General features: G+C 37.3%; 1 protein-coding gene across 1 annotated transcript in view; it reads right to left on the bottom strand.

The window, feature by feature from the left end:
• NMD3 (NMD3 ribosome export adaptor) overlaps positions 1–24,823 on the bottom strand; it is a 36,660-nt gene extending 11,837 nt beyond the window's left edge. Inside the window, exons 1-10 of the mRNA XM_027542193.1 lie at positions 24,705–24,823; positions 24,087–24,142; positions 22,857–22,991; positions 20,767–20,863; positions 15,252–15,332; positions 13,896–14,024; positions 13,391–13,481; positions 5,948–6,026; positions 5,167–5,263; positions 818–935 (exon numbers count right to left, since the gene is read on the bottom strand). Of these exons, the coding sequence (XP_027397994.1) occupies positions 818–935; positions 5,167–5,263; positions 5,948–6,026; positions 13,391–13,481; positions 13,896–14,024; positions 15,252–15,332; positions 20,767–20,863; positions 22,857–22,991; positions 24,087–24,130 (871 nt within the window). The 5' untranslated portion in view covers positions 24,131–24,142; positions 24,705–24,823. The remainder of the gene's footprint in view (positions 1–817; positions 936–5,166; positions 5,264–5,947; positions 6,027–13,390; positions 13,482–13,895; positions 14,025–15,251; positions 15,333–20,766; positions 20,864–22,856; positions 22,992–24,086; positions 24,143–24,704) is intronic.
• Positions 24,824–25,233: the final 410 nt, after the last annotated feature.

A 25,233-nucleotide genomic window follows, 5' to 3' on the forward strand; every position in this document is an offset into this window, starting at 1 on the left:
ACTGAGAAGCATCAGGTCAACAGAAACCAGAGTGGCAACTTTCACTGCAGGGGACATCATTTATTCCTATACATCAACCCCAAATTTCCCAGAGAGTAAGAGAAATACCAGGTGTCAAAAATATCCTAAGTAGCTACTAACAAGTGCCTTTAAAATAAGATTGGATCCCATCAGCTGTATAGCTGTTTCGTGTGCTGGCATTTTATTTGACACATTATCAGCCATCTCAGGTGTTTAGTTTACGGGAAATAAATTTCTACCTGACACATGTTCATCCCAATACTACAAACAGAATTTTGACTGATGAATTCTAATTGATAAGGATAATAAATGACTTTCTAGAAAATATCAAAATAAATTCAATGTTTTATAAAAGAAAACGTGTATTACAGTAAACATATGAAAAAGATCAAGTAGGAGATGCAACCAAGTACTGAGAGACATCTATCAATATAGGGTCTTCTTTTAAGTCAAATGTTTCAAAATGTAAAACATATGCTCCAGACTAAAATTTAATAATGAACCTAAATAATTAGTCATAAAAAATAAAAGAGGTAAGTAAGTCCAGTTCAGTAGAAATTAATGGGATAAGACTAATAAAAACTTTAAAATTCAAATAAATTTTTCTTCAAAAAAAAAAAAAAAAAATACAAGAGCAACTTACCAAAAGTGTTAAATTCCAGTGTTTTAAAAACTGTACAGCATTAATTTTAACTAATTTTTTAAAACAGTATTACTGAGAATACTTCATAAAATTAACATAACAAATTATTACTGTTTTTTAAATGGAAGTGTCAAGGCAGTTTCTAAAACTTACCTTGTAGGGTATTTGGATCTATGAGGTGGATGACACTCGTCACTCGAATACACACACAAATCTGGTTCATGTTTCCCAGGCTTTGTGCCAGTTTTGGAGACAGACAAACAACATTATCCTAGGAATAAGAACTAACATTTAGTGTGAAGCAAATTTTAAGTAGAAGTCTTGATAAACACCATCAATGTAAACCTGATCAAAGTGCATCTGATCAAACCAAAATGTCATTTTTAATTCTATGTATCAACAGATGGCTTAAGAGAATCAGACTTTGCAGAAACAGAAAATAAGCCATACCTTAAGATGGAGATAACCGTCTTAATAAAATGGCTTTTAGAAGTATTTTAAAGATCCTAGTCACCAAGCTATTTCTGTTTCAGTTCAGTTCAGTCGCTCAGTCGTGTCCGACTCTTCGAAACCCCATGAATCACAGCACACCAGGCCTCCCTGTCCATCACCAACTCCCGGAGTTCACTCAGACTCATGTCCATCAAGTCAGTGATGCCATCCAGCCATCTCATCCTCTGTCGTCCCCTTCTCTTCCTGCCCCCCATCCCTCCCAGCATCAGAATCTTTTCCAATGAGTCAACTCTTCGCATGAGGTGGCCAAAGTACTAGAGTTTCAGCTTTAGCATCATTCCTTCCAAAGAAATCCCAGGGCTGATCTCTTTCAGAATGGACTGGTTGGATCTCCTTGCAGTCCAAGGGACTCTCAAGAGTCTTCTCCAACACCACAGTTCAAAAGTATCAATTCTTCAGCACTCAACCTTCTTCACAGTCCAACTCTCACATCCATACATGACCACAGGAAAAACCATAGCCTTGACTAGACAGATCTTTGTTGGCAGAGTAATGTCTCTGCTTTTGAATATGCTATCTAAGTTGGTCATAACTTTCCTTCCAAGGAGTAAGCATCTTTTAATTTCATGGCTGCAGTCACCATCTGCAGTGATTTTGGAGCCCAAAAAAATAAAGTCTGACACTATTTCCACTGTTTCCCCATAGTTCATTTCAATTTTATTGAAGTGTGAATGCTTGGTTATTACTCTGTGTTAATATAGTTGGAGAAGACTCTTGAGTGTCCCTTGGACTGCACGGAGGTCCAACCAGTCCATTCTAAAGGAGATCGGTCCTGGGTATTCTTTGGAAGGAATGATGCTAAAGCTGAAACTCCAGTACTTTGGCCACCTCATGCGAAGAGTTGACTCATTGGAAAAGACTCTGATCCTGGGAGGTATTGGGGGCAGGAAGAGAAGGGGATGACAGGATGAGATGGCTGGATGGCATCACCAACTTGATGGAAGTGAGCCTCAGTGAACTCCAGGAGTTGGTGATGGACAAGGAGGCCTAGCGTGCTGCGATTCATGGGGTCACAAAGAGTCGGACACGACTGAGTGACTGAACTGAACTGAATATAGTGTGACTTCATTTACTCTCCATAAAAATTTCAGAGGAGCCATATGTTTCTCCTTCTCATCTACATGTACCAATGTGTAATCAAAGATCTAATGACCCCCCAAGAGCACATATGCCTATGTGTGCACCAGGACATACTAACACCGATGTGGCTGTCTGTTCTTAATGTTATTAAAATATAAAAGGGATCTGGATTATATTTTAAGCTGTATCTATTCACAATCATAGGCTCCCTCACTGAAAGGACACTCCGTACATCCTTACTGGCATCTAGCTCAGTCCTTTTTTTTTTCCTGAAACTTACTAAGATTCTCCAAAGATTAATGGAAAAACTTCTTTACACTGTATTCATTCAGCTACCTATATGAATCACTAAAGCACTTAATACACAAGGCCTAAATATGTCCTCTCACCTAGATTCACTGCTTTATTTAAACTGGGGGTCTGCAAAATAAGACCCTGAGGCAAACATTTGTAAATAAAGTTTTGCTGGAACACAGCCTCAGCCCTTCATTTACCTATTATCTATGGCCAATTTTGTGCAACAAGAGCACAGCTGAGTAGTTGCAAAACAGACCATATAACCTAAAAACTGCAACTATTTACTATCTGGCTATTACAAAAAAAAAAAAATTGCTGACTCTGTTTAAGCCATCATTTCATGGTACTGTCAGTCAGTCAGTCAGTTCAGTCACTCAGTCGTGTCCGACTCTTTGCGACCCCATGAATCACAGCACGCCAGGCCTCCCTGTCTATCACCAACTCCCGGAGTTCACCCAGGAACTGACTCACGTCCATCGAGTCAGTGATGCCATCCAGCATCTCATCCTCTGTCGTCCCCTTCTCCTCCTGCCCCCAATCCCTCCCAGCATCAGAGTCTTTTCCAATGAGTCAACTCTTCACATGAGGTGGCCAAAGTACTGGAGTTGCAGCTTTAGCATCATTCCTTCCAATGAACACCGAGGGCTGATCTCCTTTAGAATGGACTGGTTGGATCTCCTTGCAGTCCAAGGGACTCTCAAGAGTCTTCTCCAACACCACAGTTCAAAAGCATCAACTCTTCAGTGCTCAGCTTTCTTCACAGTCCAACTCTCACATCCATACATGACCACCGGAAAAACCATAGCCTTGACTAGATGGACCTTTGTTGGCAAAGTAATGTCTCTGCTTTTGAATATGCTATCTAGGTTGGTCATAACTTTCCTTCCAAGGAGTAAGCGTCTTTTAATTTCATGGCTGCAGTCACCATCTGCAGTGATTTTGGAGCCCCCAAAAATAAAGTCTGACACTATTTTCCCATCTATTTCCCATGAAGTGATGGGACCAGATGCCGTGATCTTAGTTTTCTGAATGTTGAGCTTTAAGCCAACTTTTTCACTCTCCTCTTTCACTCTCATCAAGAGGCTTTTTAGCTCCTCTTCACTTTCTGCCATAAGGGTGGTGTCATCTGTATATCTGAGGTTATTGATATTTCTCCCGGCAATCCTGATTCCAGCTTGTGCTTCTTCCAGTTACTAAACCATAATTAGTGATAACAGATTTAAAGCCTTAGAGTCAGAGACCTAAGTACAAATCCTGGCCTCCTTTTGTTGTTGCTGCTGCTGCTGCTAAGTTGCTTCAGTCGTGTCCGACTCTGTGCGACCCCATAGACAGCAGCCCATCAGGCACCACCATCCCTGGGATTCTCCAGGTAAGAACAATGGAGCAGGTTGCCATTTCCTTCTCCAATGCATGAAACTGAAAAGTGAAAGTGGGGTCACTCAGTCATATCTGACTCTTAGCAACCGCATGGACTGCAGCCTACCAGGCTCCTCCGTCCATGGGATTTTCCAGGCAAGAGTACTGGAGTGGGGTGCCATAGCCTTCTCCGCCTTTTGTTGTTAACTTTGGCAAATCATCTAACCTCCCCAAGCATCAGTTTACTCATCTTCAGAATGATGGTATGATTTACTCCAGTAGTTGTGAGACTAAACAGGTGAAACATACTTAAGTACTCAGAAAGTACCTTTATGTAGAATGCGCACAATAAATTATAGCACTTATCATTATTAGTGATTTAAACATGGACATGTAAGTTCCTATGCAGCAGAGACATCTAGGACACAGTCCTTAATACACAGTCTTCTATACAACAGATCCCCAGTAACTATTTGTTGAGTTTTAATTCATTTCTATTTTTTGAAGCAGAGTTTTACCTTAGTACAATTAATGAAATGACAATTTTTGTCTTTAGAAAAAGAGATCAGATTTGCAACTACCAGAAGTGGTGGAGGTGGGGGCAAGGGGAAAGAGGAATTGGATGACCGTAGTCAAAAGGCACAAACTTCCAGTTGCAAGATCAATGACTATGAAGGATATAACGCACAACATGATAAACACAATTAATACACCTGTATGTTATGTATGAAAGTTGTAAAGAGAGTAAATACTCTTATGAGGAGAAAAATATTTCCTTTCTAATTTAATTCTATATCTATATAAAATAATGGATAGTCATTAAAAAATGATAATCTATATCTTAAGTATTATTCAGATATTTTTAAAATCACAAAAATAATTCAATGCTCTCCTTCCATAATATTCTTTAATTTTATCTTGCCAAAATCCAGTTTGCACACATTCCACAAAGTGGCTCACTGATAAGTAATTTCCTATATTCAAAGTTTCACAGAACTATCATGTGTCCACTGCATGATAACTGCAAAGTTTAAGGAATATATGCCTTAAAACTGCAGTAAGGCCTTTTAATTAGTACACCAAAAATTTATAATTTTAAGCATGATTACTCTTAAATCTTTTTAACATGACTAAAATGTGTCAGAAATCATTAAGAAGTTATTCTAAATGTTTAACCAATCCCAGAAGGAAATCAGGAGCTAATAATTACATATAAACCAATTAAGGACATGGATTAATTAAATAAGAAAAAGTACCTTGCATATTGGAACAATTTCCACAGAAAAAGTGCTTTTGTAATTATATGTATTACTATGGATATCCTGAGAGATCAGTCTCTGTGAGGCTTTGTATCTGTTAAGAGAAAAAGTTAACCATTATAAAAAGACAAAGGTCTTTTATTTGTCTAATCGTGGGAATATAAATTTTCATTGAATCATTACTGTCCAAGGTCTGAAACAGCTTCCTGATGCCAGTTAGGGTGAAGTCTCAGTTCATCCACTTCATTTATAAACTTTCACCAGTCTGATTGCACTCTATCTGTTTTCCAGTTTATCTACCAAAAACCTCCAAAACATGCTCATGGCTTAGACCAAGCAAGTCTATATCTATCATCCATTAAAATCCACACTAATGTCCACTCCCAGTCACTGTTCACACTAATCTCACCCTTCAGCACAAACACTACTTTCGAAAATTCCCCATTTTAGGAGCTTAAGTCCTTCCAACTCCATAAATTTTCTCCCCAAAGTCCTTTAACCCTGTTCTTGTTTTTTCTTATTTAAATACATTGAATCAGTGGTTCAGGACTACAGTGCTTACTATCACAGACTGAGTCTAGCTCCCCAAAGATTCTTAATGCTCTGGCTAATACTTCTGTTAAAAGTAGCTTATCCAACAAATGCTTACTAATTGTGTAAGTAATCCTACTATAGTTTTACATATTTTAAGGTAAGCTGCCTAAGCCTGAAGAATGGATGTGACCTACGTTCATTCCCTGTTGCCTGGATTTAATCACATGTAGGTTTCAGAACATACCTAGTAGGGACGGTACACTGAAGAAACTCTACCATCTTCTGAGCATGTTGTTTTGAGGAATAATAGAAATCCAGACCATCTTTTAAAGAAAAAAGCCATATTAAAGTAATACTGTAAAGATTTTCTTCTACTAATATGACTATATCACAAATTAAATGCATATTAAATAATTAAATTATAATTTTCTTGCCACAGCACACTAGGAATGCCATATCACTTAAGATTTTTTTGACAAAAGGACAGATAAATCAGACAAAAGCAAACAAAACAAAACAAGATTCATAACTTAAACTTCGGACAAAATTCAAGGTCAAAGGGAACAGAAAAATATTAAACAGAACAAAAAAGGGTATTCTATGTAATAAACAGAACAATCCACCACGAAAACAACAGAAATGCATGTAATAGCATAGTGTTGAGATACAGAAATCATAAACTACTAAAAAGAAAAAACTGACAAATGTTAACACATGCAATCATTGAGGGAGACTAGTATAAGACTAACAAAACCAAAATGATCAAAAAACAAAATGTGCTGTGCCAAACTGCAGTTGTGTCCAACTCTTTGCAACCCCATGGACTATGGCCCACCAGGCTCCTCTGTCCATGGAGACTCTCCAGGCAAGAATACTGGAGTGGGTTACCATGCCCTCCTCCAAGGGATCATCCCAACCCAGAGATCGAACCCAGGTCTCCCACACTGCAGGCGGAATCTTCGCCATCTGACCCACCATGGAAGCCCAAACTGACCCGAAAGAGGAAGGATACAAAGAGCTTGAAGAACCAACTATCAAGGTTGATTTAACTGAGATTATAGAACATGGTCCAAGAAAGAATACCTATTATTTTCAAAAAATTGATAGAATATTCATAAAATATTCACAAAGATTTTAAAACTTTCATGATTCAGAAGACATTATTATAAGTAGGCACCACATATCCTAATTTCAAAACACATTACAAAGTTACAGTCATCAAAACAGTGTGGTAGAGACAAAAAGGCAAGTCTACAGAATCAATCCACACATACATAGTCAACTGATCGTGAACAAGTGTGCCAAGAATACACAGTGGAAAAATGATAATACTGTCAACAAATGACATTGAGAAAACTCTATATCCACATGCAAAAGATTGAACTGAACTCTTATATCATTAACAAAAATCAACTCAAAACAGATTAAAAAGACTCAAACTAGGACCTGAAACTGTAGAACTTCTAGAAGAAAATATGGAAAAAGCTTCATGACAGCAGTCTTAGAAATGATTTCATGGATGACACAAAAAGAAAAATAAACTGAGGCTACATCACACTAAAAAAGCTCACACACAGCAAAAGAAACAATCACCACATTAAAAGGGCAACCTACTGAATGGGAAAAAATATTTGCAAACCATGTATCTGAAAAGCGGTTAATCTCCAGAATCTATCAGGAATTCCTATGACTCATCAGCAAAAAAAAAACAAAAACCTGATAAGCCAATAAGAAATGGGAAAGGAATAAGACATTCCTCCAAAGAAGATGTACAAATGGCACAGATATATGAAAAAAGCTCAATGATGCTAATCATCAAGGAAATGCAAATCAAAACCACAATGCGTTTACACTTCACTGCCTTCAGGATGGCTATTATCAAAGAAAAAAAAAGACACATGCTAGTGAGAACATGGAGATACTGGAACCCTTGTACACTACTACTAAGGCAAATATTAAACAGTACAGTCACTATGGAAGACAGTGCAGACGTTCTTCATAAAGCTAAAATCAGAACTATCAAACGATACAGTAATCCTTCTTCTAGGTATTTATCCACAAGAAGTGAAATCAAGACCTCCTATGTTTATTGAGGTATTATTCACTATAGCTAAGAAAATGGACATTTAGCTTGTTTCCACAACAGATGAATGGATAAACTGTGATATATACCTCCAAAGGAATATTATTCTGCCTTAAAAAGGAACAAAATTCTACAACGTGCAACAACATGGATGAACGTTGAGAACATTGTGCTAAGTGAAATAAGCCAGTCACAGAAAAATACTGCATGATTCTATTTATATGAGGTATGTAAAATAGTCAAAAGCATAGAGTAAGAGTGGGACTATGGTTGCCAGAGAGAAAGGAGAAATGAGGAGTGATTAGTTAATGGGCATAAAATTTCAATCAAACGAGATGATTCAGCTAGAGATCTGCTATGTAACATTATACCTACTCAACTATAAGGTATGATACACTACCATACACTTAAAATTTTAAGAGGGTAGTCTTCATGTTGTGTTCTTATCATAATTAAGAAAGAAAGAAAGAACCCATTAAGAAAATGAAAATACAGACCAGGAGAAAATATTAACAAATCTTACGTGAAAAAGGGCTTAAATCTAGTGTATATTTTAATAAATCTTACAACTTAAGACAAACAACACAATCAAAACCGGCAAAAATTTAAACTGCTTGTTTTACCAAAAAGATACAGAAATGATAGTAAGATCGTGAAAAGACAATTAAGATCATCAGTCATTAGCGAAAAGCAAATTTAAACCACAATGATACACAACTTCATCCCCTGCTGCTACTGCTAAGTCGCTTCAGTTGTGTCCGACTCTGTGCGACCCCATAGACGGCAGCCCACCAGGCTCCCCTGTCCCTGGGATTCTCCAGGCAAGAACACTGGAGTGGGTTGCCATTTCCTTCTCCAATGCATTAAAGTGAAAAGTGAAAGTGAAGTCGCTCAGTCGTGTCCAACTCTAAACAACCCCATGGACTGCAGCCTACCAGGCTCCTCCATCCATGGGATTTTCCAGGCAAGAGTACTGGAGTGGGGTGCCATCGCCTTCTACAATAGCTATTTATACAAAGAAACAATAGCAAGTGATGTCAAGATGTAGAAACTGGAACCCTCAAAGGCTACTGACAGGAATATAAAATGATACAGCCACTTTGAAAATGGCAGCTTCTTATAACAATAAATACAAATTTACCATATGACTCAGCAATTCTACACCTAGGTAGGCACTCAAGAAAATAAAATAGCTTAATGCTTGCTGAGAAAAAAATGGAAAAATATAGCTTTAAGTACCAGCTACAGAGATAATATGATACTCAGAAGAAAATTTATTAACTTTAAATCTATATATTAGAAACTTAAAATAAGCTAAGCTTTCAATTAATTTAAATAAAAAATACTAAAGAAAGTAGAAGGGAAAAAAATTGTATAGCTATGTATGGCAATGCATGTTAAACAGACATAGGGTGATCAGTCAACAGTATACACATATATCCAATCAGTATGTTGCATACATGAAACTAATGTTTTATGTGAATTTTACAATTCTATTTCAATAAAAAAATTTTAAGTGGAAGGAGTTAGTAATAAAAACAAAAATTAAGAAAAAAGTAAGACTTTGTTTTTTTGATAAAACTAAAGCTAACTCTTTAGAAAAAACTACTATAATAGACAAAACTCTGGCAAATCTGATAGGAGTGGGGAGAGAGAGGAAGTGAAAGAAGATGAGAAAAGACAAACATTGGCAACAATGAAGAAGATATAATGATGAATTATGGATGAGATTTAAGACCATGATACACACACACACACACATACACACACCCCATGTTCAATTCTATGCCAAGTATGTGAAAAGCCAAATGACATGTATTTCCTTGTAAAATGCTATTAAAATTGATTCAAGAAGCAGTATAATACCTGAAAAAAATTAACATCCTAACATAAGGATTTGAAAAGGTTTTGCTTCCTCCCTCTCCTCATACCAAACTGAATGGCTTAATGGGCTGGTACTTATTAAACTTAAAGATGTTGATTAACACCATGCAGAAAGAGAAAAAACTGACTGCTTCTATATCACTAACATAACAAATAGCAATATTAGAGAGAACAGTTTAAATATAATTATGTATGCATATGAACCAAATACAAATCTCAACAAATATTCTATTTAGGGATGAAACACAGACAGACAATAATGCCTGTTACATTACCACTCAATGCTGTTCTCCACTCCTAGACACGAGGGAAAAAAGGGGAGAAAAAGAGGGAATAATACCATAAAGGAAGAAATAAAACTATCATTGTATACAAATAATAATTTGCCTAGTAAACCAGGAGTATTATGTAATAACACAAGAATATAACGTAAACCATTAGTGCTATATTAAGAAATTTCAGAAAGATCAACCTATAAAATCAAGAGCTTCCCGAAAATAATAGCAATAATGACAGAAAACGTAGTAAAAACCGCCATCCCCAATAACTAAAAGTATAGAATACTCTGGAAAAAAAAAAAAAGTGAGAATCATTCAAAATCTTGATGAGGAAAACTATGCCAAAGAAATACAGAAAAGAACTGAAAAAACATGATTATGCACCAGGTCACCTAGGGTCACACAGCAAAAACATGATGGGAAAGAGATTCAAATTCACAAAATCTGGCTCCACAATTAATGCTCTTACTATCAACCAAGTTTTACCAAAGAATTAATAAGAGGGTACATATTATGAAGTATAATTTACATACTGTAATAAAAGCAATGAGACAAAATAAACTAGAACTGCGGGATGTGTATTAAGGAATTTAGTATATATAAGTAAGGAGATATTTTAAATCAGTGAGTAAAGAAGAGACTACTTGGTAGGTAAGTATTGAGACAATGCAAGTTAACTTTTTGGGAAAAAGTCATACCAGGTAAGATTAAAGATCCAAAAAGTAAAGCAAAAATCTACTTTTTAAAAATAATCTTGAGAGTATAAAGATAGAAAGATTAAAGAAAGATAGAAAGATTCTATCCTATGTAAGACAGAAAGTCATAAGCCATAGCTATATGACTAAAATGGGATTCCTTAGTAGCTATATGACTAAAATCGGCTTCCGTGAGAATCCGCCTGCAATGCAGGAGACCTCGGTTGGATTCCTGGATTGGGAAGATCCACTGGAGAAGGGACAGGCTACCCACTCCAGTATTCTTGGGCTTCTCTTGTGGCTCTCAGCTGGTAAAGAATCTACCTGCAATGAGGGAGACCTGGGTTCGATCCTTGGGTTGGGAAGATCCCCTGGAGAAGGGAATGGCTACCCACTCCAGTATTCTGGCCTAGAGAATTCCACGGACTGTAAAATCCATGGGGTTAAAAAGAGTCAGACACGACTGAGTGACTTTCACATGTCTTCATATGACTAAAATATGAACAGCTTAGATAAGAGAAGACATGAAACAGTAAGTATCTGCTCTCTCAGCTCACACTCAAGGGCATGCTCTGCATGCTTCTCTCTGTATATAAATACACACATCATGAGATTGATATCCTCTGTAACAGACAGGAAATAGGGAAAAATTAGATATATAAAGAATAATTCATATTAGATAAACAGCCAATACATATGAAAATGTTAACCCTCATTAGTAATCAAGGAAATGAAAATAAAAACAAGATGCCATTATTTTCTTCATTAGAACAGCAATTAGAAAGCCCAATACAATCTTATGCAGTACTGGCAAGTGTTTGGTAAAACAGAAATTCTCACAAGCGATGGGACTATTTTGGAAAACAATCTAGTTGCACACGTAAAAATTTAACATTTGCAAACTCTTGTCCAGTAATTTCAATTCTTGAACTCAGTCCCAAAGAAAAATTACTAGCTACGCACAAACATAAAGATGTTTGCTACAGTGCTGCTTCTAGTAGCAAAAAACTGGAACATCTTGTAAGCCAATTAATAGGAAACAACTAAATCATTAAAAACACAATGATTAACAAATATACAACCACAGAGTTAAAAATAATGAAACAGGATTATATGCAATGATGTGGAAGGGTTTCTAAATATAGTAAGATGGCAAGTCATAGAATGTTACAGAACCATCTCAAATATGAGGAGAAACCAATGTTATCACAATTGATATACAGAATAAACACTGTAATATCCTGTTTTAAGGGGCTATATCTGGGAATAACAAGTGGATAAATGGAACAGAGGTCCTTTATTCATAAAAGCTTGTTTTCTTTATAATTTTTAGAATTTTTAATTTAAAATTTTATGAATTTTTATAATTATGATGATTTTAAAAACACAGTTACAAGCAAATTAACAAAACATTAATTTACATCAAACCAAAAACCAGTAGGAAAAAAAACAGATTTAATTCTGGATGAAAAAAAGGATTGTTACACTTCCAGCATTTTTGGTTTTGAAAGTGACTGCAAAAATATGTCTCAGAATGTATCCACGTCTTTTGCTACAAAAAATTAAGTGAGGATATTTCTGCCATGGTGATGAACAATAATCAGAGTTTTCTGTTTCCTTTGCTAGAATATTAGGATCCCAATTTCCAAGTTACTCAGAACAAAAGTGCATTTTTGCCTGATGGCTAGCCACAAATAGCAGACACCATGTTAAACAGGTAGCAAAGTACTTTACCTGCAATAAGCTACGTTCAGTAAGCTACATTCCACAGATTTTGACTATTAACCTTATGTCTGGTAATGCACTCAAATCAGATACAAAGTTTAAAAGTTTCTCCAGGTGACAAAACTGGTATTTTTCACCCCATTTAAGAGACCCCAAACCATACTTTTAAGTACTTTCTTCAAGACATATGAGATAAATGAATAACACATCAGTAAGTAAAAGAGGAACTTACACTTTTAAAATAAGTAGCACAAGAATCTGGTCATTCCTTCAAGAAAAGCTATCTCTAAACCCGTACTGTAACAACTAGGAAAACTATGTACATGCCCTACAACTAAAAACATTCACTTTTAGCAAGAGACTGAAGTATTTGCTAAATACTTACATTTTCTATTATTAAATATTCATCCATCAACTAGTCTGTGTTAGTATGCTACACTAATAAATAATAAGTGCTAAGACAGAACACACTCTGAGGAGCCATTATGAAACTATGCAAGTATTTTAAAATTCCACCTTCAAGAAATATAATTATATCATTTGTATATCACTGTTTATTATTATTGAGTTTACCCTTCTGATTCAATGTATGCATCACAAATGCCACTAGGCATATGAAAAACAAAAATATTACAACACATGTCAAAAATAATTTCTTTTCAAGAAGAAACTGAATTCTGCATAAAACAAGTTTTTGATAAATTTCTACCACTTTACATTCTGTTATTGCAGTTACTGGCTTACTCATTTGGTAGCCATTTAGTGTAAATATAAACTAAAATAGAAAAAAAATTAAAATTTTTTATCTAAAAAATTAATCATATTTCAAATATTCAACAGCTACTTATGACTAGTGGCTATCGTATTAGTTGGATAATGCAGAAAAAGAATTCAGATTTTTTTTCTTCTTAACAGAAAGTTCTTTTGGACAGTCCTATTCTAGATATTATCAGTAATGATAAAAGACTCCTTAAGATAGGTAAAACCTGAAATCATTTCAAATGCTTTAAATTTTAACTCACCATGAATTTCTTTGATACGAAGTGTATTCTGGTGCATCCCATACTTCAAAATCAACTGTTCCAGATAGTAGAAAGTTTTTTTGTGCAAAGTCTAAACATAAATGAGTTATTAGATTAACAGATGAAACGCAAAAAAAAAAAAAAAAGGCACCTACAGATAGCACACTAATTTTTTTTAATTTTTATTGGCGCAGTTACTTCACAATGCTGTGTTAATTTCCACTGTACAGCAAAGTGAATCTGCTATATGCATACATGTATCCCTTTTTTTTTTCCAGATTTCCTTTATATGTAGGATAGCACAATAATTTTTAAAACAATCTAAAGATTATCTAAAATGTGGCAGTGATCTTTTTCTAAAGGTGAATGTCCCAAAGACCTGGAATATCCTTGGTGCCTGAACTAAACTTGGAAAGAAGGGAAAGGAGAAGGCTTTACCCACTATTTATAATGGACAAAGGCAAAATACAGATGGAGGACTCACATATCATCTTTCTCTCATTACCTTTTGCCTGACTTGAACCACAGCCTTCCAAAAATCCTTAGCTTCCACTCTATGGCAATCTCCACACATCTGGGGCTGAACAACATAATCCACCACAAACACTTGCTGAAGGATGGCACCATTCATCACCTGACAAAGAAAACAATCCACTTCTTCATTCTTTCCTTTCTCAAAAGAAGATCCTTTAATATTTAACTTAAAATCTTTTTCTATGAATGCTTTGAGGACATTAGTAATAAGTTACATTTAAAGTCGTTAAGTTATACTATTTCCAGAAACATATATAGGTTTAATTCATAGGATTTATTAGATTAACATTTCAAATATATCTTTGGGTTGAACTGGTTGTAAGATATTCTTTGAAGATTTTTTTTAGCTATATACACATATATATATATAAAAAAATTTTTTATAGCTATATATACATATATATGTACCTCCCTGGTGGCTCAGATGGTAAAGCGTCTGCCTACAGTGCGGGAAACCTGGGTTCGATCCCTGGGTCAGGAAGATCCTCTGGAGAAGGAAATGGCAACCCACTCCAGTACTCTTGCCGGGAAAATCCCATGGACAGAGGAGTGTAGTAGGCTATAGTCTATGGGGTCGCAAAGAGTCGGAGATGACTGAGCGACTTCATTTCACTTCACTTTGCAAGTAATCATACCTGCAAACACATTTTTCAGCTCCCCGGTGGCTCAGACGGTAAAGCATCTGCCTGCAATGCGGGAGACCCGGGTTCAATCCCTGGGTCGGGAACATCCCCTGGAGAAGGAAATGGCAATCCACTCCAGCACTCTTGCCTGGAAAATCCCATGGACAGAGGAGCCTGATAGGCTACAGTCCATGGGGTTGCAAAGAGTCGGACATGACCAAGCAACTTCACTCTCACTATACCTATATATGCGTGTGTGTATAAAATTCATCCTTAGGAGACAAAGAAAACTCTCAAAGAAGTCATTCCTTAATTGTTCCCAAACTTAACCAATCATCAGAAATCACCTGGGAAGCTTTATAGATTCCTGGGTCTTATATCCAGGTGAATCCAGTTTGATTCAGTCACTGTGAGTCATAATCATCAGCCAAGTTTGAGAAGCACTGCCTTAGCTCATGTTTTTACTTCAATCTTATTTAAAATAAAAATGACTTTGAGAAAATTAACTTAGCCCACTAATCATGAACAAAGGCTGGTCTTACTAGTGACCTGATCATTTCTGCAGATGATCCAAAACAAAACAAAGAATTAAAATTAAGAATGTTATTTGCTTCTCTTTAAGCTCTCAAGTCATAATTTACCAATAGCCCTGTATTTTCACTACCTACACTTTAACCATGCCGAAAAAATTATGTATAGCTTACCTCTTTCTGAATAGTCAGTTTAACTTTAAGTCTCTTAGAATGAGGCTCAGTCCAAACAAAGCTTGCATCTACAAGCCGTACCTTCAATAAAACACAAACAAAAAGAAACATAAGTTCCCTTCTGAAGAGAAAAAAGATGAAAGAAAAACTCAAAATAAAAAGACTTCATAGATGCTTAAGCAATCCCCTGACTAATCTACCCAACATCACCAATTAAAAATAAAAAAAACCATCAGAGGTATGGCAACAAAAAGAGCAAGTAAAGTGAAAATCTAATGACTATATTAAAGCAAATAATTCAAGCAAAAATTAAAAAGGAAAAAAACTCCTTTCCCCTAGAAACAGTAGTTTTTCTAATTCAAAGTACACTTTTTAGGAGAAAACAAAGAGCTGATGACTTGATCATCTACTAGAAATCTCATGAACAAAGGTTTCTACTTTTATTATTCTCTCTATAGTAAATTTGTGGCTTAAAAAATATATATGGACATTCATTCTTCAGAGGGAGTCTCACGCACTGATTACTGAATCCACAATGGTAACTCACTGCAAAATCAGCAGTCAGCAAACGCCAAAAACAGTTCGCCCTATGTGACAAACTCAATGCAGTTCATATGGCTAAAATGAGTGTTTTAATAAAGGAGGTTCAAGAACAAAAAATAGAAATTGTTTCATTAATTTGAGCAGGAGTTTAGGTAACCTGAACTGAGGGGCTGGAAATAATAGCAGCAGAAGGATCCAAGCCAAGAGATATTTGGGAGATAAAATCTATAGGATTTAATAGCAAATAGATATGGGAAGATTTTAGAATGATAGTCAAGGATCCAGCTTGGACACCAAGGTAACACTATTTTTCTGTCACAAATAAAAAAGATTATTTGAGGACTGAGAGAAATATAGCAGAGGAATGTGCTGTATTTGGTTTCAGACACTTAAGTTCAAGAGGATTTATCTGAGATATCTAAGTGAAGCTGTTCAGGAGATAGTGAAATACACACATTTGGTCTGGTGCTCTATGGAGAAATCTGAGTTATAGATAACAGGTTTGGGAGACATCAGCAGGCAGATAATAATTTTATCAAGACCTGTCTGGTGAGAAGTAGATAAGCTAGTATAGATACAGCAGTCCAGAGTAAAACCCTCCTCACATGACTGGCTCCCCTAAACTAAAGCTTAGTAGTCAGTCGACAAGTCACCAGGTACAAAGGGTGACAGAGAGCTGTTGATTCCCTCAGTCTCCATCTGTGGCAGTTCAAGGAAGCTTCATGGGCCTGTATAAGACTGCCCTTTCCTCAGCCTCCAATCTCCATCTGTAGGAGTGGAGAGAGAAACAGATCTGCTTCACCATTCCCCAGCTCAGTCTCACCACACTATCTGTCCTCAACCAGGACTAATACAACTTACTGAACCCTTTAACTTTTTTTACCATTACCTGAGCCAGCTGCTCATCTCCCACACTCCAATCTCCATGTGTAACACATATGCCTTTTTCTGTCCCATCCAACACTCCTCCCCAAATCCTGAAAACCTTTTTATTGTGGCTTCTGGAATTCAACATTCACTAACAAAAGAACATTCTAAATCCTCAATCTCTTTCCAGAACATTCCTTTCACCTTCTAGATCTTCTGATTATATATATATAGCTCTCCCTACAGCTAATGAGGCTGTGACGGCACAGAAGCGGTGGCTATGGTTTTTCCAGTGGTCATGTATGGATGTGAGAGTTGAACTATAAAGAAAGCTGAGTGCCGAAGAACTGATGCTTTTGAACTGTGGTGTTAGAGAAGACTCTTGGAGAGTCCCTTGGACTGCAAGGAGATCCAACCAGTCTATCCTAAAGGAGATGAGACCTGGGTGTTCATTGGAATGACTGATGTTGAAGCTGAAACTCCAATACTTTGGCCACCTGATGCGAAGAGCTGACTCACTGGCCACCTGATGCGAAGAGCTGACTCATTGGAAAAGACTCTGATGCTGGGAGGGATTGGGGGTAGGAGGAGAAGGGAACAACAGAGAATGAGATGGCTGGATGGCATCACCAACTCAAAGGACATGGGTTTGGGTGGACTCCAGGAGTTGGTGATGGACAGGGAGGCCTGGCATGCTGCAGTTCATGGGGTCAGAGTCGGACATGACTGAGTGACTGAACTGAGAAGCTAATGAGAAGTAATGACTGATTTTTTTTTCATCTTCTCAAACTTTTATCATCAAAGGATCCCAGGACTCAGTTCTCAAATTTCTCCTTCTCTAAACTCCCTAGGAAATCTCATCCAATTTCATAGCTTTAAATACCATATACATCCCCAAATTCATTATCTTCAGTCTAGACCATGCCCTTGCTTATTCATCCAGCTCCCCACTATTTCTGCTTCCATGTCTAATGAACAGCTAAGTACCACCTGAGATGAGTTTTGATTTCTCCCACCTGACCTCCTCCTTTTGAAGTCTTTCTTACTTCACTAACAGCAACTTCTTCCTGGTTGCTCAAGAGCCATAGAAGTCACCCTTGACTCTTTCAACTCATAAGCATACATCCGGCTTCATCAATAAAGCCTACTGACTACCTTCAACAACAGAGCCACAATCAATCCACTTCTCACTACCTCTACTACTGATTCAAATATCATTTCTCATTATTACTACAATCGCTTCCTAAAGGCCCCCATCCCCCTCATATCTATTCTAAACACATGGAATTCTCCAGGCAAGAATATTGAAATGGGTTGACATTCCCTTCTCCAGGGAATCTTCCCGACCCAGCGATCGAACCCGGGTCACCTGCATTGCAGGCAGATTCTTTACCATCTAAGCCACCAAGGGAGCCCCACTCAGAGTAAAAACCAGTCCTCAAAAGGGCCCAAAAGGCCTGACCTACTTGGACTTTCCTAGTTCACCCTAGTTGAACTTTCCTAGTTCACCTAGTCTTCCCTAGTTCACCCCCAAGTACTTTCTCTTCCCAGTTCCACTCTAACCATACAGGTATGCTCCTGTCCCTGGCCTCTACACTTATTTTGCTACCCATAATGCTCTTCTCTAAGCTGTGGCCTCCTCCCTTACTGCTTTTAATGTTTATTCTAATATCACCTTCAGAGAAGACAATGGCAACACACTCCAGTACTCTTGCCTGGAAAATCCCATGGGCGGAGGAGCCTTGTAGGCTGAGTCAGACACAAATGAGCAACTTCACTTTCACGCGTTGGAGAAGGAAATGGCGACCCACTCCAGTGTTCTTGCCTGGAGAATCCCAGGGATGGGGGAGCCTGGTGGGCTACCCGTCTACAGGGTCGCACAGAGTTGAACACGACTGAAGCGACTTAGCAGCAGCAGGATCACCTTATCGATGAGGTCTCCTCTAACCACTCTATTTTGAATTGCAACTCTTCGTGAGCAGTTTTGATCCCCTTCCTCAATTTTTCCTCCACAGAATTTATACCTTTTAATATACTTATTTATTTAGTTTACTGCCCACTCCATACCTTCCCCTTCAACCAAAATAAAAGGTCTTTAAGACAGAGATTTTTCCTCTCTCATTCACTGCCATATTTCTGACACCACAAGCAGACTGGCCCAAGGGTGACACTTAATAAACATCTGTGAAATGCTAATGAATTATTAAAGAACATTTGACAAAAGCCTGAGGAATCAAAGCAAAAGACCAAGTTACACAAAAAACTGACTCCAGGGGGAAAAAAAAAAAAAGAAAAACTTGAGACAAATCAGGGAACAGAAGGAAAGTATAAAAACAACAATTAAACTTTCAGAAATATTCAACAGACTGAATCAAGAACATTAAAAATTCTAAACTTAAAACTATTAGTACTGAAAAAAATTCATACAAAAATTGGAAGATAAAAGAAACTGCCAGGAACACAAGGGAAAAAAGGATTAAAGACAATACAAGGGCAAAATGGCACTTCACAAAGTTTTAAGCTGGTAGGCCAACATTTGACTAATGAGAACTCCAGGAAGAAAGAAACAAGGGAAATAAAGAGAGAAACTTCAAAGAACTACTACACGAAATTTTTTCAGAGGATAAGAGAATCTGAAGGCCTTCAAACCAAAAGAGTCCATTTCAATTAAAAACATAGCTGGTGGAAATAATTCATAAAATTTAGCATAAAGAAAACTGAAAGCGTTATGTAGAGAGGCTAACTAGACTAACTAACCCTGTTTGGTTTTTGGAGATGTTTATGTACTGACTTTAAATAATAAGTACAGGTATCTTCCTTCCAGAGTAATGAAAATTTTTTTAAAAACTGAAAACCATAGCCCTAATATTATTATAGTCTCCAAAATTATGTTTAGTGATGGTCGTATATATATATTTTCATAAAAGATTACTGCACAAAAGAGGTTCTCAATCAACTAAAAAGTTTGATTCTATACTAAATCTTTTAAAGCAAAAGGACTTTCATTTCCATTAAAGAATATATACAGACTGGTTCCAAATAGGAAAAGAAGTACGTCAAGGCTGCATATTGTCACCCTGCTTATTTAACTTATATGCAGAGTACATCATGAGAAACACTGGGCTAGAAGCAGCACAAGCTAGAATCAAGACTGCCGGGAGAAATATCAATAACTTCAGATATGCAGATGACACTACCCTTATGGCAGAAAGTGAAGAGGAACTAAAAAGCCTCTTGATGAAAGTGAAAGTGGAGAGTGAAAAAGCTGGCTTAAAGCTCAACATTCAGAAAACAAAGATCATGGCATCTGGTCCCATCACTTCATGGGAAATAGATGGGGAAACAGTGTCAGACTTTATTTTTTGGGGCTCCAAAATCACTACAGATGGTGACTGCAGCCATGAAATTAAAAGACGCTTACTCCTTGAAGAAAAGTTATGACCAACCTAGATAGCATATTGAAAAAAGAGACATTACTTTGCCAACAGAGGTTCGTCTAGTCAAGGCTATGGTTTTTCCGGTGGTCATGTATGGATGTAAGAGTTGGGCTGTGAAGAAAGCTGAGCGCCGAAGAATTGATGCTTCTGAACTGTGGTGTTGGAAAAGACTCTTGAGAATCCCTTGGACTGCAAGGAGATCCAACCAGTCCATCCTAAAGGAGATGAGTCCTGGGTGTTCATTGGAAGGACTGATGTTGAAGCTGAAACTCCAATACTTTGGCCACCTCATGAGAAGAACTGACTCACTGGAAAAGACCCTGATGCTGGGAGGGATTGAGGGCAGGAGGAGAAAGGGGCGACAGAGGATGAGATGGCTAGATGGCATCACCGACTCGATGGACATGAGTTCGGGTGGACTCTGGGAATTGGTGATGGACAGGGAGGCCTGGTATGCTGAGATTCATGGGGTCGCAAAGAGTCGGACACGACTGAGCGACTAAACTGAAAGATGAAAACAACATGTGTAGTAGTGTGCTTACCTACAGTAGTATTTAACAGTTATTTTCTAAAATCTACTCACACAAAGATTATCTGAAAATGAGACATTAAATCACACCCACACCCACATACACCTACAAAAACTGATTTTTAGCTATTTGACCTACCTTACTCAGAGGGGCTTTGATTTTTTTCAAACACAAAGCAAGAAGATCCCTGGATTCTAATGCACACTGTACCCAAGTTCCTGGTGGCTGGAAATACCTAGGAGAAAAGGTACCATATTGAAACTCAGTATCTCTCAGCAAATTTAAAAAAAAAAATTCATTTAAATATGAAGACACAACAATGATTATTAACCAGATATACTACTACTTAAGGTTGATCTGAGGCACTTAACCCAAACATATTTTAATAGGTTCAGAAACTTTCAATTAGACCAGTAGTTTAGTTAAAAAGGTGAAATTCTGAGTATTTGAGAAAGTCAATCTGTAATAACTTATTAAAAGGTCTTATTACTTCAAGCACCAATAAGAATTACTATGATGACAAAATGAGAAGAATTTCCTGAAGCTATGTTCTGAAACATGGATAAAAACTCATCTCAAAATAGCATTAAAATGGTTTATAGTGTACAAATAAAATGCTTAAGAACTGCTTATTTCTCACATACCCAAAAAAATGTAAATTAGTACCTAATACTATGTATAAATAAGAGCTCAAGACTACTCATGTACTTCAAATCCCTTTTCAGGCTTCCCTGATGGCTCAGACACTAATGAGTCTGCCTGCAATGCAGGAGACCCAGGTTTGATCCCTAGGTAGAGAAGATCCCTGGAGAAGGGAATGGCAACCCACTCCAGTATTCTTGCCTAGGAAATCCCATGGACAGAGGACCATGGTGGGCTACTGGCCATGGGTTCACAGACAGTCAGACATGACTGAATGACTAACACACGAATCTTAATTTTAATTTTCAAATTTTAAATTTTAAAATTTAAAATCTTACATAAAACCTGACTAAATTAAAATCTTTTATGTATGTACTTGAAGTCTTGTAGCCCAACCAGGCAAGGAGTTAGGGCAGTGCTTAGCATATAGTAAATGCTCAACAAATGTTTGTTAAATACATAATACTTCTAAATGTATTATGTGAATGCTTTGTTCATACTCGTTAAGTAAATATTCTGATTTTCACTTTTAAAGGTTCACTGAAATACCTTACTTACAAAGGTCCCTTTGTTATAAGCCAAGTTTTTAGATTTAGAAAATGTTTCATATGTCATCTAATAAAGCCCCCTCATTCTGATGAGGAAATTAAGGCATTAGAGAGGTTAAGTGGCCAAGTTTCAGAGACCCAGTTCATGAGGAATTTAGTGTTTTTCTCACTCCACATCGCTATAAAGAATAGAGAATATTACAGATTAAGCCTCATATCAACCAAGATTACAAACTATAATCTCCCTGAAACAGAATACAAGTTTCCTGTTTTTATATTTATGTACATATTTTATGTATTTTTCTGGGGAAATGCACTTTTTAAATTCTTAAAGGGATTCATGAACCCCTCCTTCCCAAAAAAGTTACGCACCACTGGAGTCCTAATCCACTTGGGAAGTCACAGACATACAACGTTATGGGAGCCCCAATGGGCAGTTTTGTATTACTCAATAGCAGACTAGACATAAGCTATTTATGCAACAGCTAAAGAATATAAAAAACATTAACTTAAGTTTGCCTTCAAATTTTTGATCATCCTAGACATGATATACTGAGCTTTTTCTCCATTAGCCATAGTCATTTTAGTTACACAGGAACATTAACATATGATTTTTAAAACACATTGCCAAATTACTTTTAAATATAAGGTGCTTTTTATTATATATGGCTTCGAGTGATTGAAGGGAAAAACAAAAACTTCATGGTAATTGGAACAGTTATGTCTTTAAAATCTGCTCTCACTCCTGAAAACATGAACTTTTATGTATTAATTATACATATCAAACCTTTTAATCCCTTAACAGAAAAAAAACAGATTCAATCCCTTTATACTAACTTTTACCACATTAGCAGGGAAAACTAGAAAACTACATTACAAAATTGCAAATTCTATAATCTCTAGCTTTGACACCATAAATAAAACTTAAATCTCAGTAACATGCACTTTAGTATATGTATCTTAATCTCACTATATTCTAGTGGCTCTCCTATATATGAATTTCAACTTTAAGTAGGATAAAAAAGTATCACACTATACCTTTGGCATTGTTTGCAGAAAGATATAGAGACTTGTTTCGGAATGCCTTGGCTGATGTCTACTTTGCTTCGCAGACAAGCCACACAAATGTTAGCAGGATTTGGACTAATTGGGACACCACAATCGCAGCACAAGCTTAAATAAAGCATACATTTTTTCAAGTTACATTTCATGAGTGTACTAGTTAGATTTAAAAACTATCAAACAGAGATTAGCAGATACAAACTACTATATATAAAATAAACAAGGTCCCACTGTATAGCACAGGTAACTATAACCAATATCCTATAATAAACCATAATGGAAAAGAATATGAAATATATATATATAACTGAGTCACAGTTATATATATATATATATAACTGAATCACAGTTTATATATAAAACTGAATCACACTGCTGTACAGCAGAAACTAACACAACACTGAAAAATCAACTATACTTCAATAAAAAGTAATAATAAAATTAACAAACCAACCAAAGTCTTCATGTTAGGCCATAGTATCGCTGCACTTTTTAAAAACCTGACTTAGAGCAATCTTCAAAGATGCACTAGATTTTTAAAAACCTTAGATTATTGAGGGAAAAAAAAAATATGGCCACAATTCCAAAAAGCCTCAAGATATGACTGATATACAAAAGGTTAAAAAAAAAACAGGTCTAGAGAATCTAAATAACAGTACTCATTAGACAGCTTTATAGTCCAAAGGCAAAAATTTTTTTAAAGTCTCAATATAGCACCAGGACTGCCAAAATGTAAAAAGGATGGAAGAGTATCAGTATAACTGATGGCAGCATCATAACCCTAGGTGTATTGGGAACAGAAAGTATTTAAAAATCATTGAGCTATCCAAAATAAGAGTTCTATGATCACTAATGTCCACTGTAGTAGCCACCAGGCATATGTGACTACTGAGGATTTGAAACGTGGGTAATAGAACTGAATAGTTTTACTACATTTACTTGAAATTTAAAAAGCCACATATGGCCAATAGTTGATACCAATCTAGAAGTGTACAGAGACTATTTTAACACTTTTAAAACAGTATTTACCACAACAAACTTTCTAGCGAAAAACGAACTCGTTTTTTCCAGGAAACAAGGCTTTTCATTTTTCCCACTTAAGACAAAAGAATCCCCCTAAAAGAAAAGCTTTTCCCCACAGTAAATTTTAGACTCATTTTAACGTTTTAAAATTTAGTGGGGATGGGGAAAAGGGAAGCGACTCACATATGTCCAGGTGTGTGCTTGACGGGGTCTGTCATATACTCCATTTTTCTGTACACCTTGATTTCAAGGACAGAGAATAGTGAAATTTAGACATTTTTCTATTCACTCCTTTATACAAATCTTCCTTCTGCCTTTTCTGTATAAGACAGCCAAGCCTCGTACAGCAGCAAATAAGAAAAACCCATTCCACCTGCAATCTCTGGAAGAAGTAATTTCCTTAGTAACAGAAAGAAGCGACTGGCGGAGGATCCCATATGCAAGACCCTCGGAGCCAGGAAACTGGTCGCTGACCTCAGGTGTCACTTGGGCGCCAACCCCGGCGAACTCAAGGAGGGGCCAGAAATGGCCGGGGCCGTCCCGGACACCACCAGCCCCAAACCCTGCTGCGGACGCGCCTAGAACCCACTGCAGAAGTCCGCGGGCGGTGTGACCGGGCCTGCGGGCCACCCACCCCGACCTGACCCCGCACCCCGCGGTAAGACCTCACGCGAGTTCCTGCTGGCGGCGCACACGCTGCGCCCAAGCGGCCCGAAGTCGGCCCACGACCAGGGAGTCCGTCCGGGTCTCTTCTCAGAGACCCTCGAGACTGCAGCGCGGAACTCGGCCGCCAGAACTTACTTAACACCACTGGGCCTGACCCAAACGTGCTCAAAATCTGCAGCAAGACAAGCTTCAGTAGCCCAGTGAGCAGCCGCCGGAGCTGACGCCGGTACAGTGCAGATCACGCGATAGAAGGGTTCGAAATCCCGCGAGTCGCGAGACGAGACTCACAGCTGCGGGTGGGGGCGGAGGAAGGGGAAGGCGCTGGGGAACGTTGGGCGGAGCGCAGGCCGAACGGGTGGGATGGATCCAAGAGAGGAGATAGGGGGCTCTCTCGTCCTATGACTCCTGAGATTTAACACAGACTTTATAACTCTTTACTATTGGGTTATCATCCTTCCTTGGCCAGAGCTCACTCGAAGCCACTCTTGAGATATCCCTATTGGGAGCTTGCTTCTTGGTTAAATGATTATATAAAAGTTATCCGTTCACGGCACCACATTACACAAAGAAATTAGAGTAACTTCCATTGAGGGCAGTGCCTTTGTCTGTTTTGCTCACCGTTATATGCCTAATGCCTGTCACATCATAACTGCTCCAATGAATA

This window comes from Bos indicus x Bos taurus, chromosome 1 (genome assembly GCF_003369695.1).
Source record: "Bos indicus x Bos taurus breed Angus x Brahman F1 hybrid chromosome 1, Bos_hybrid_MaternalHap_v2.0, whole genome shotgun sequence".
NCBI lineage: Eukaryota > Metazoa > Chordata > Mammalia > Artiodactyla > Bovidae > Bos > Bos indicus x Bos taurus.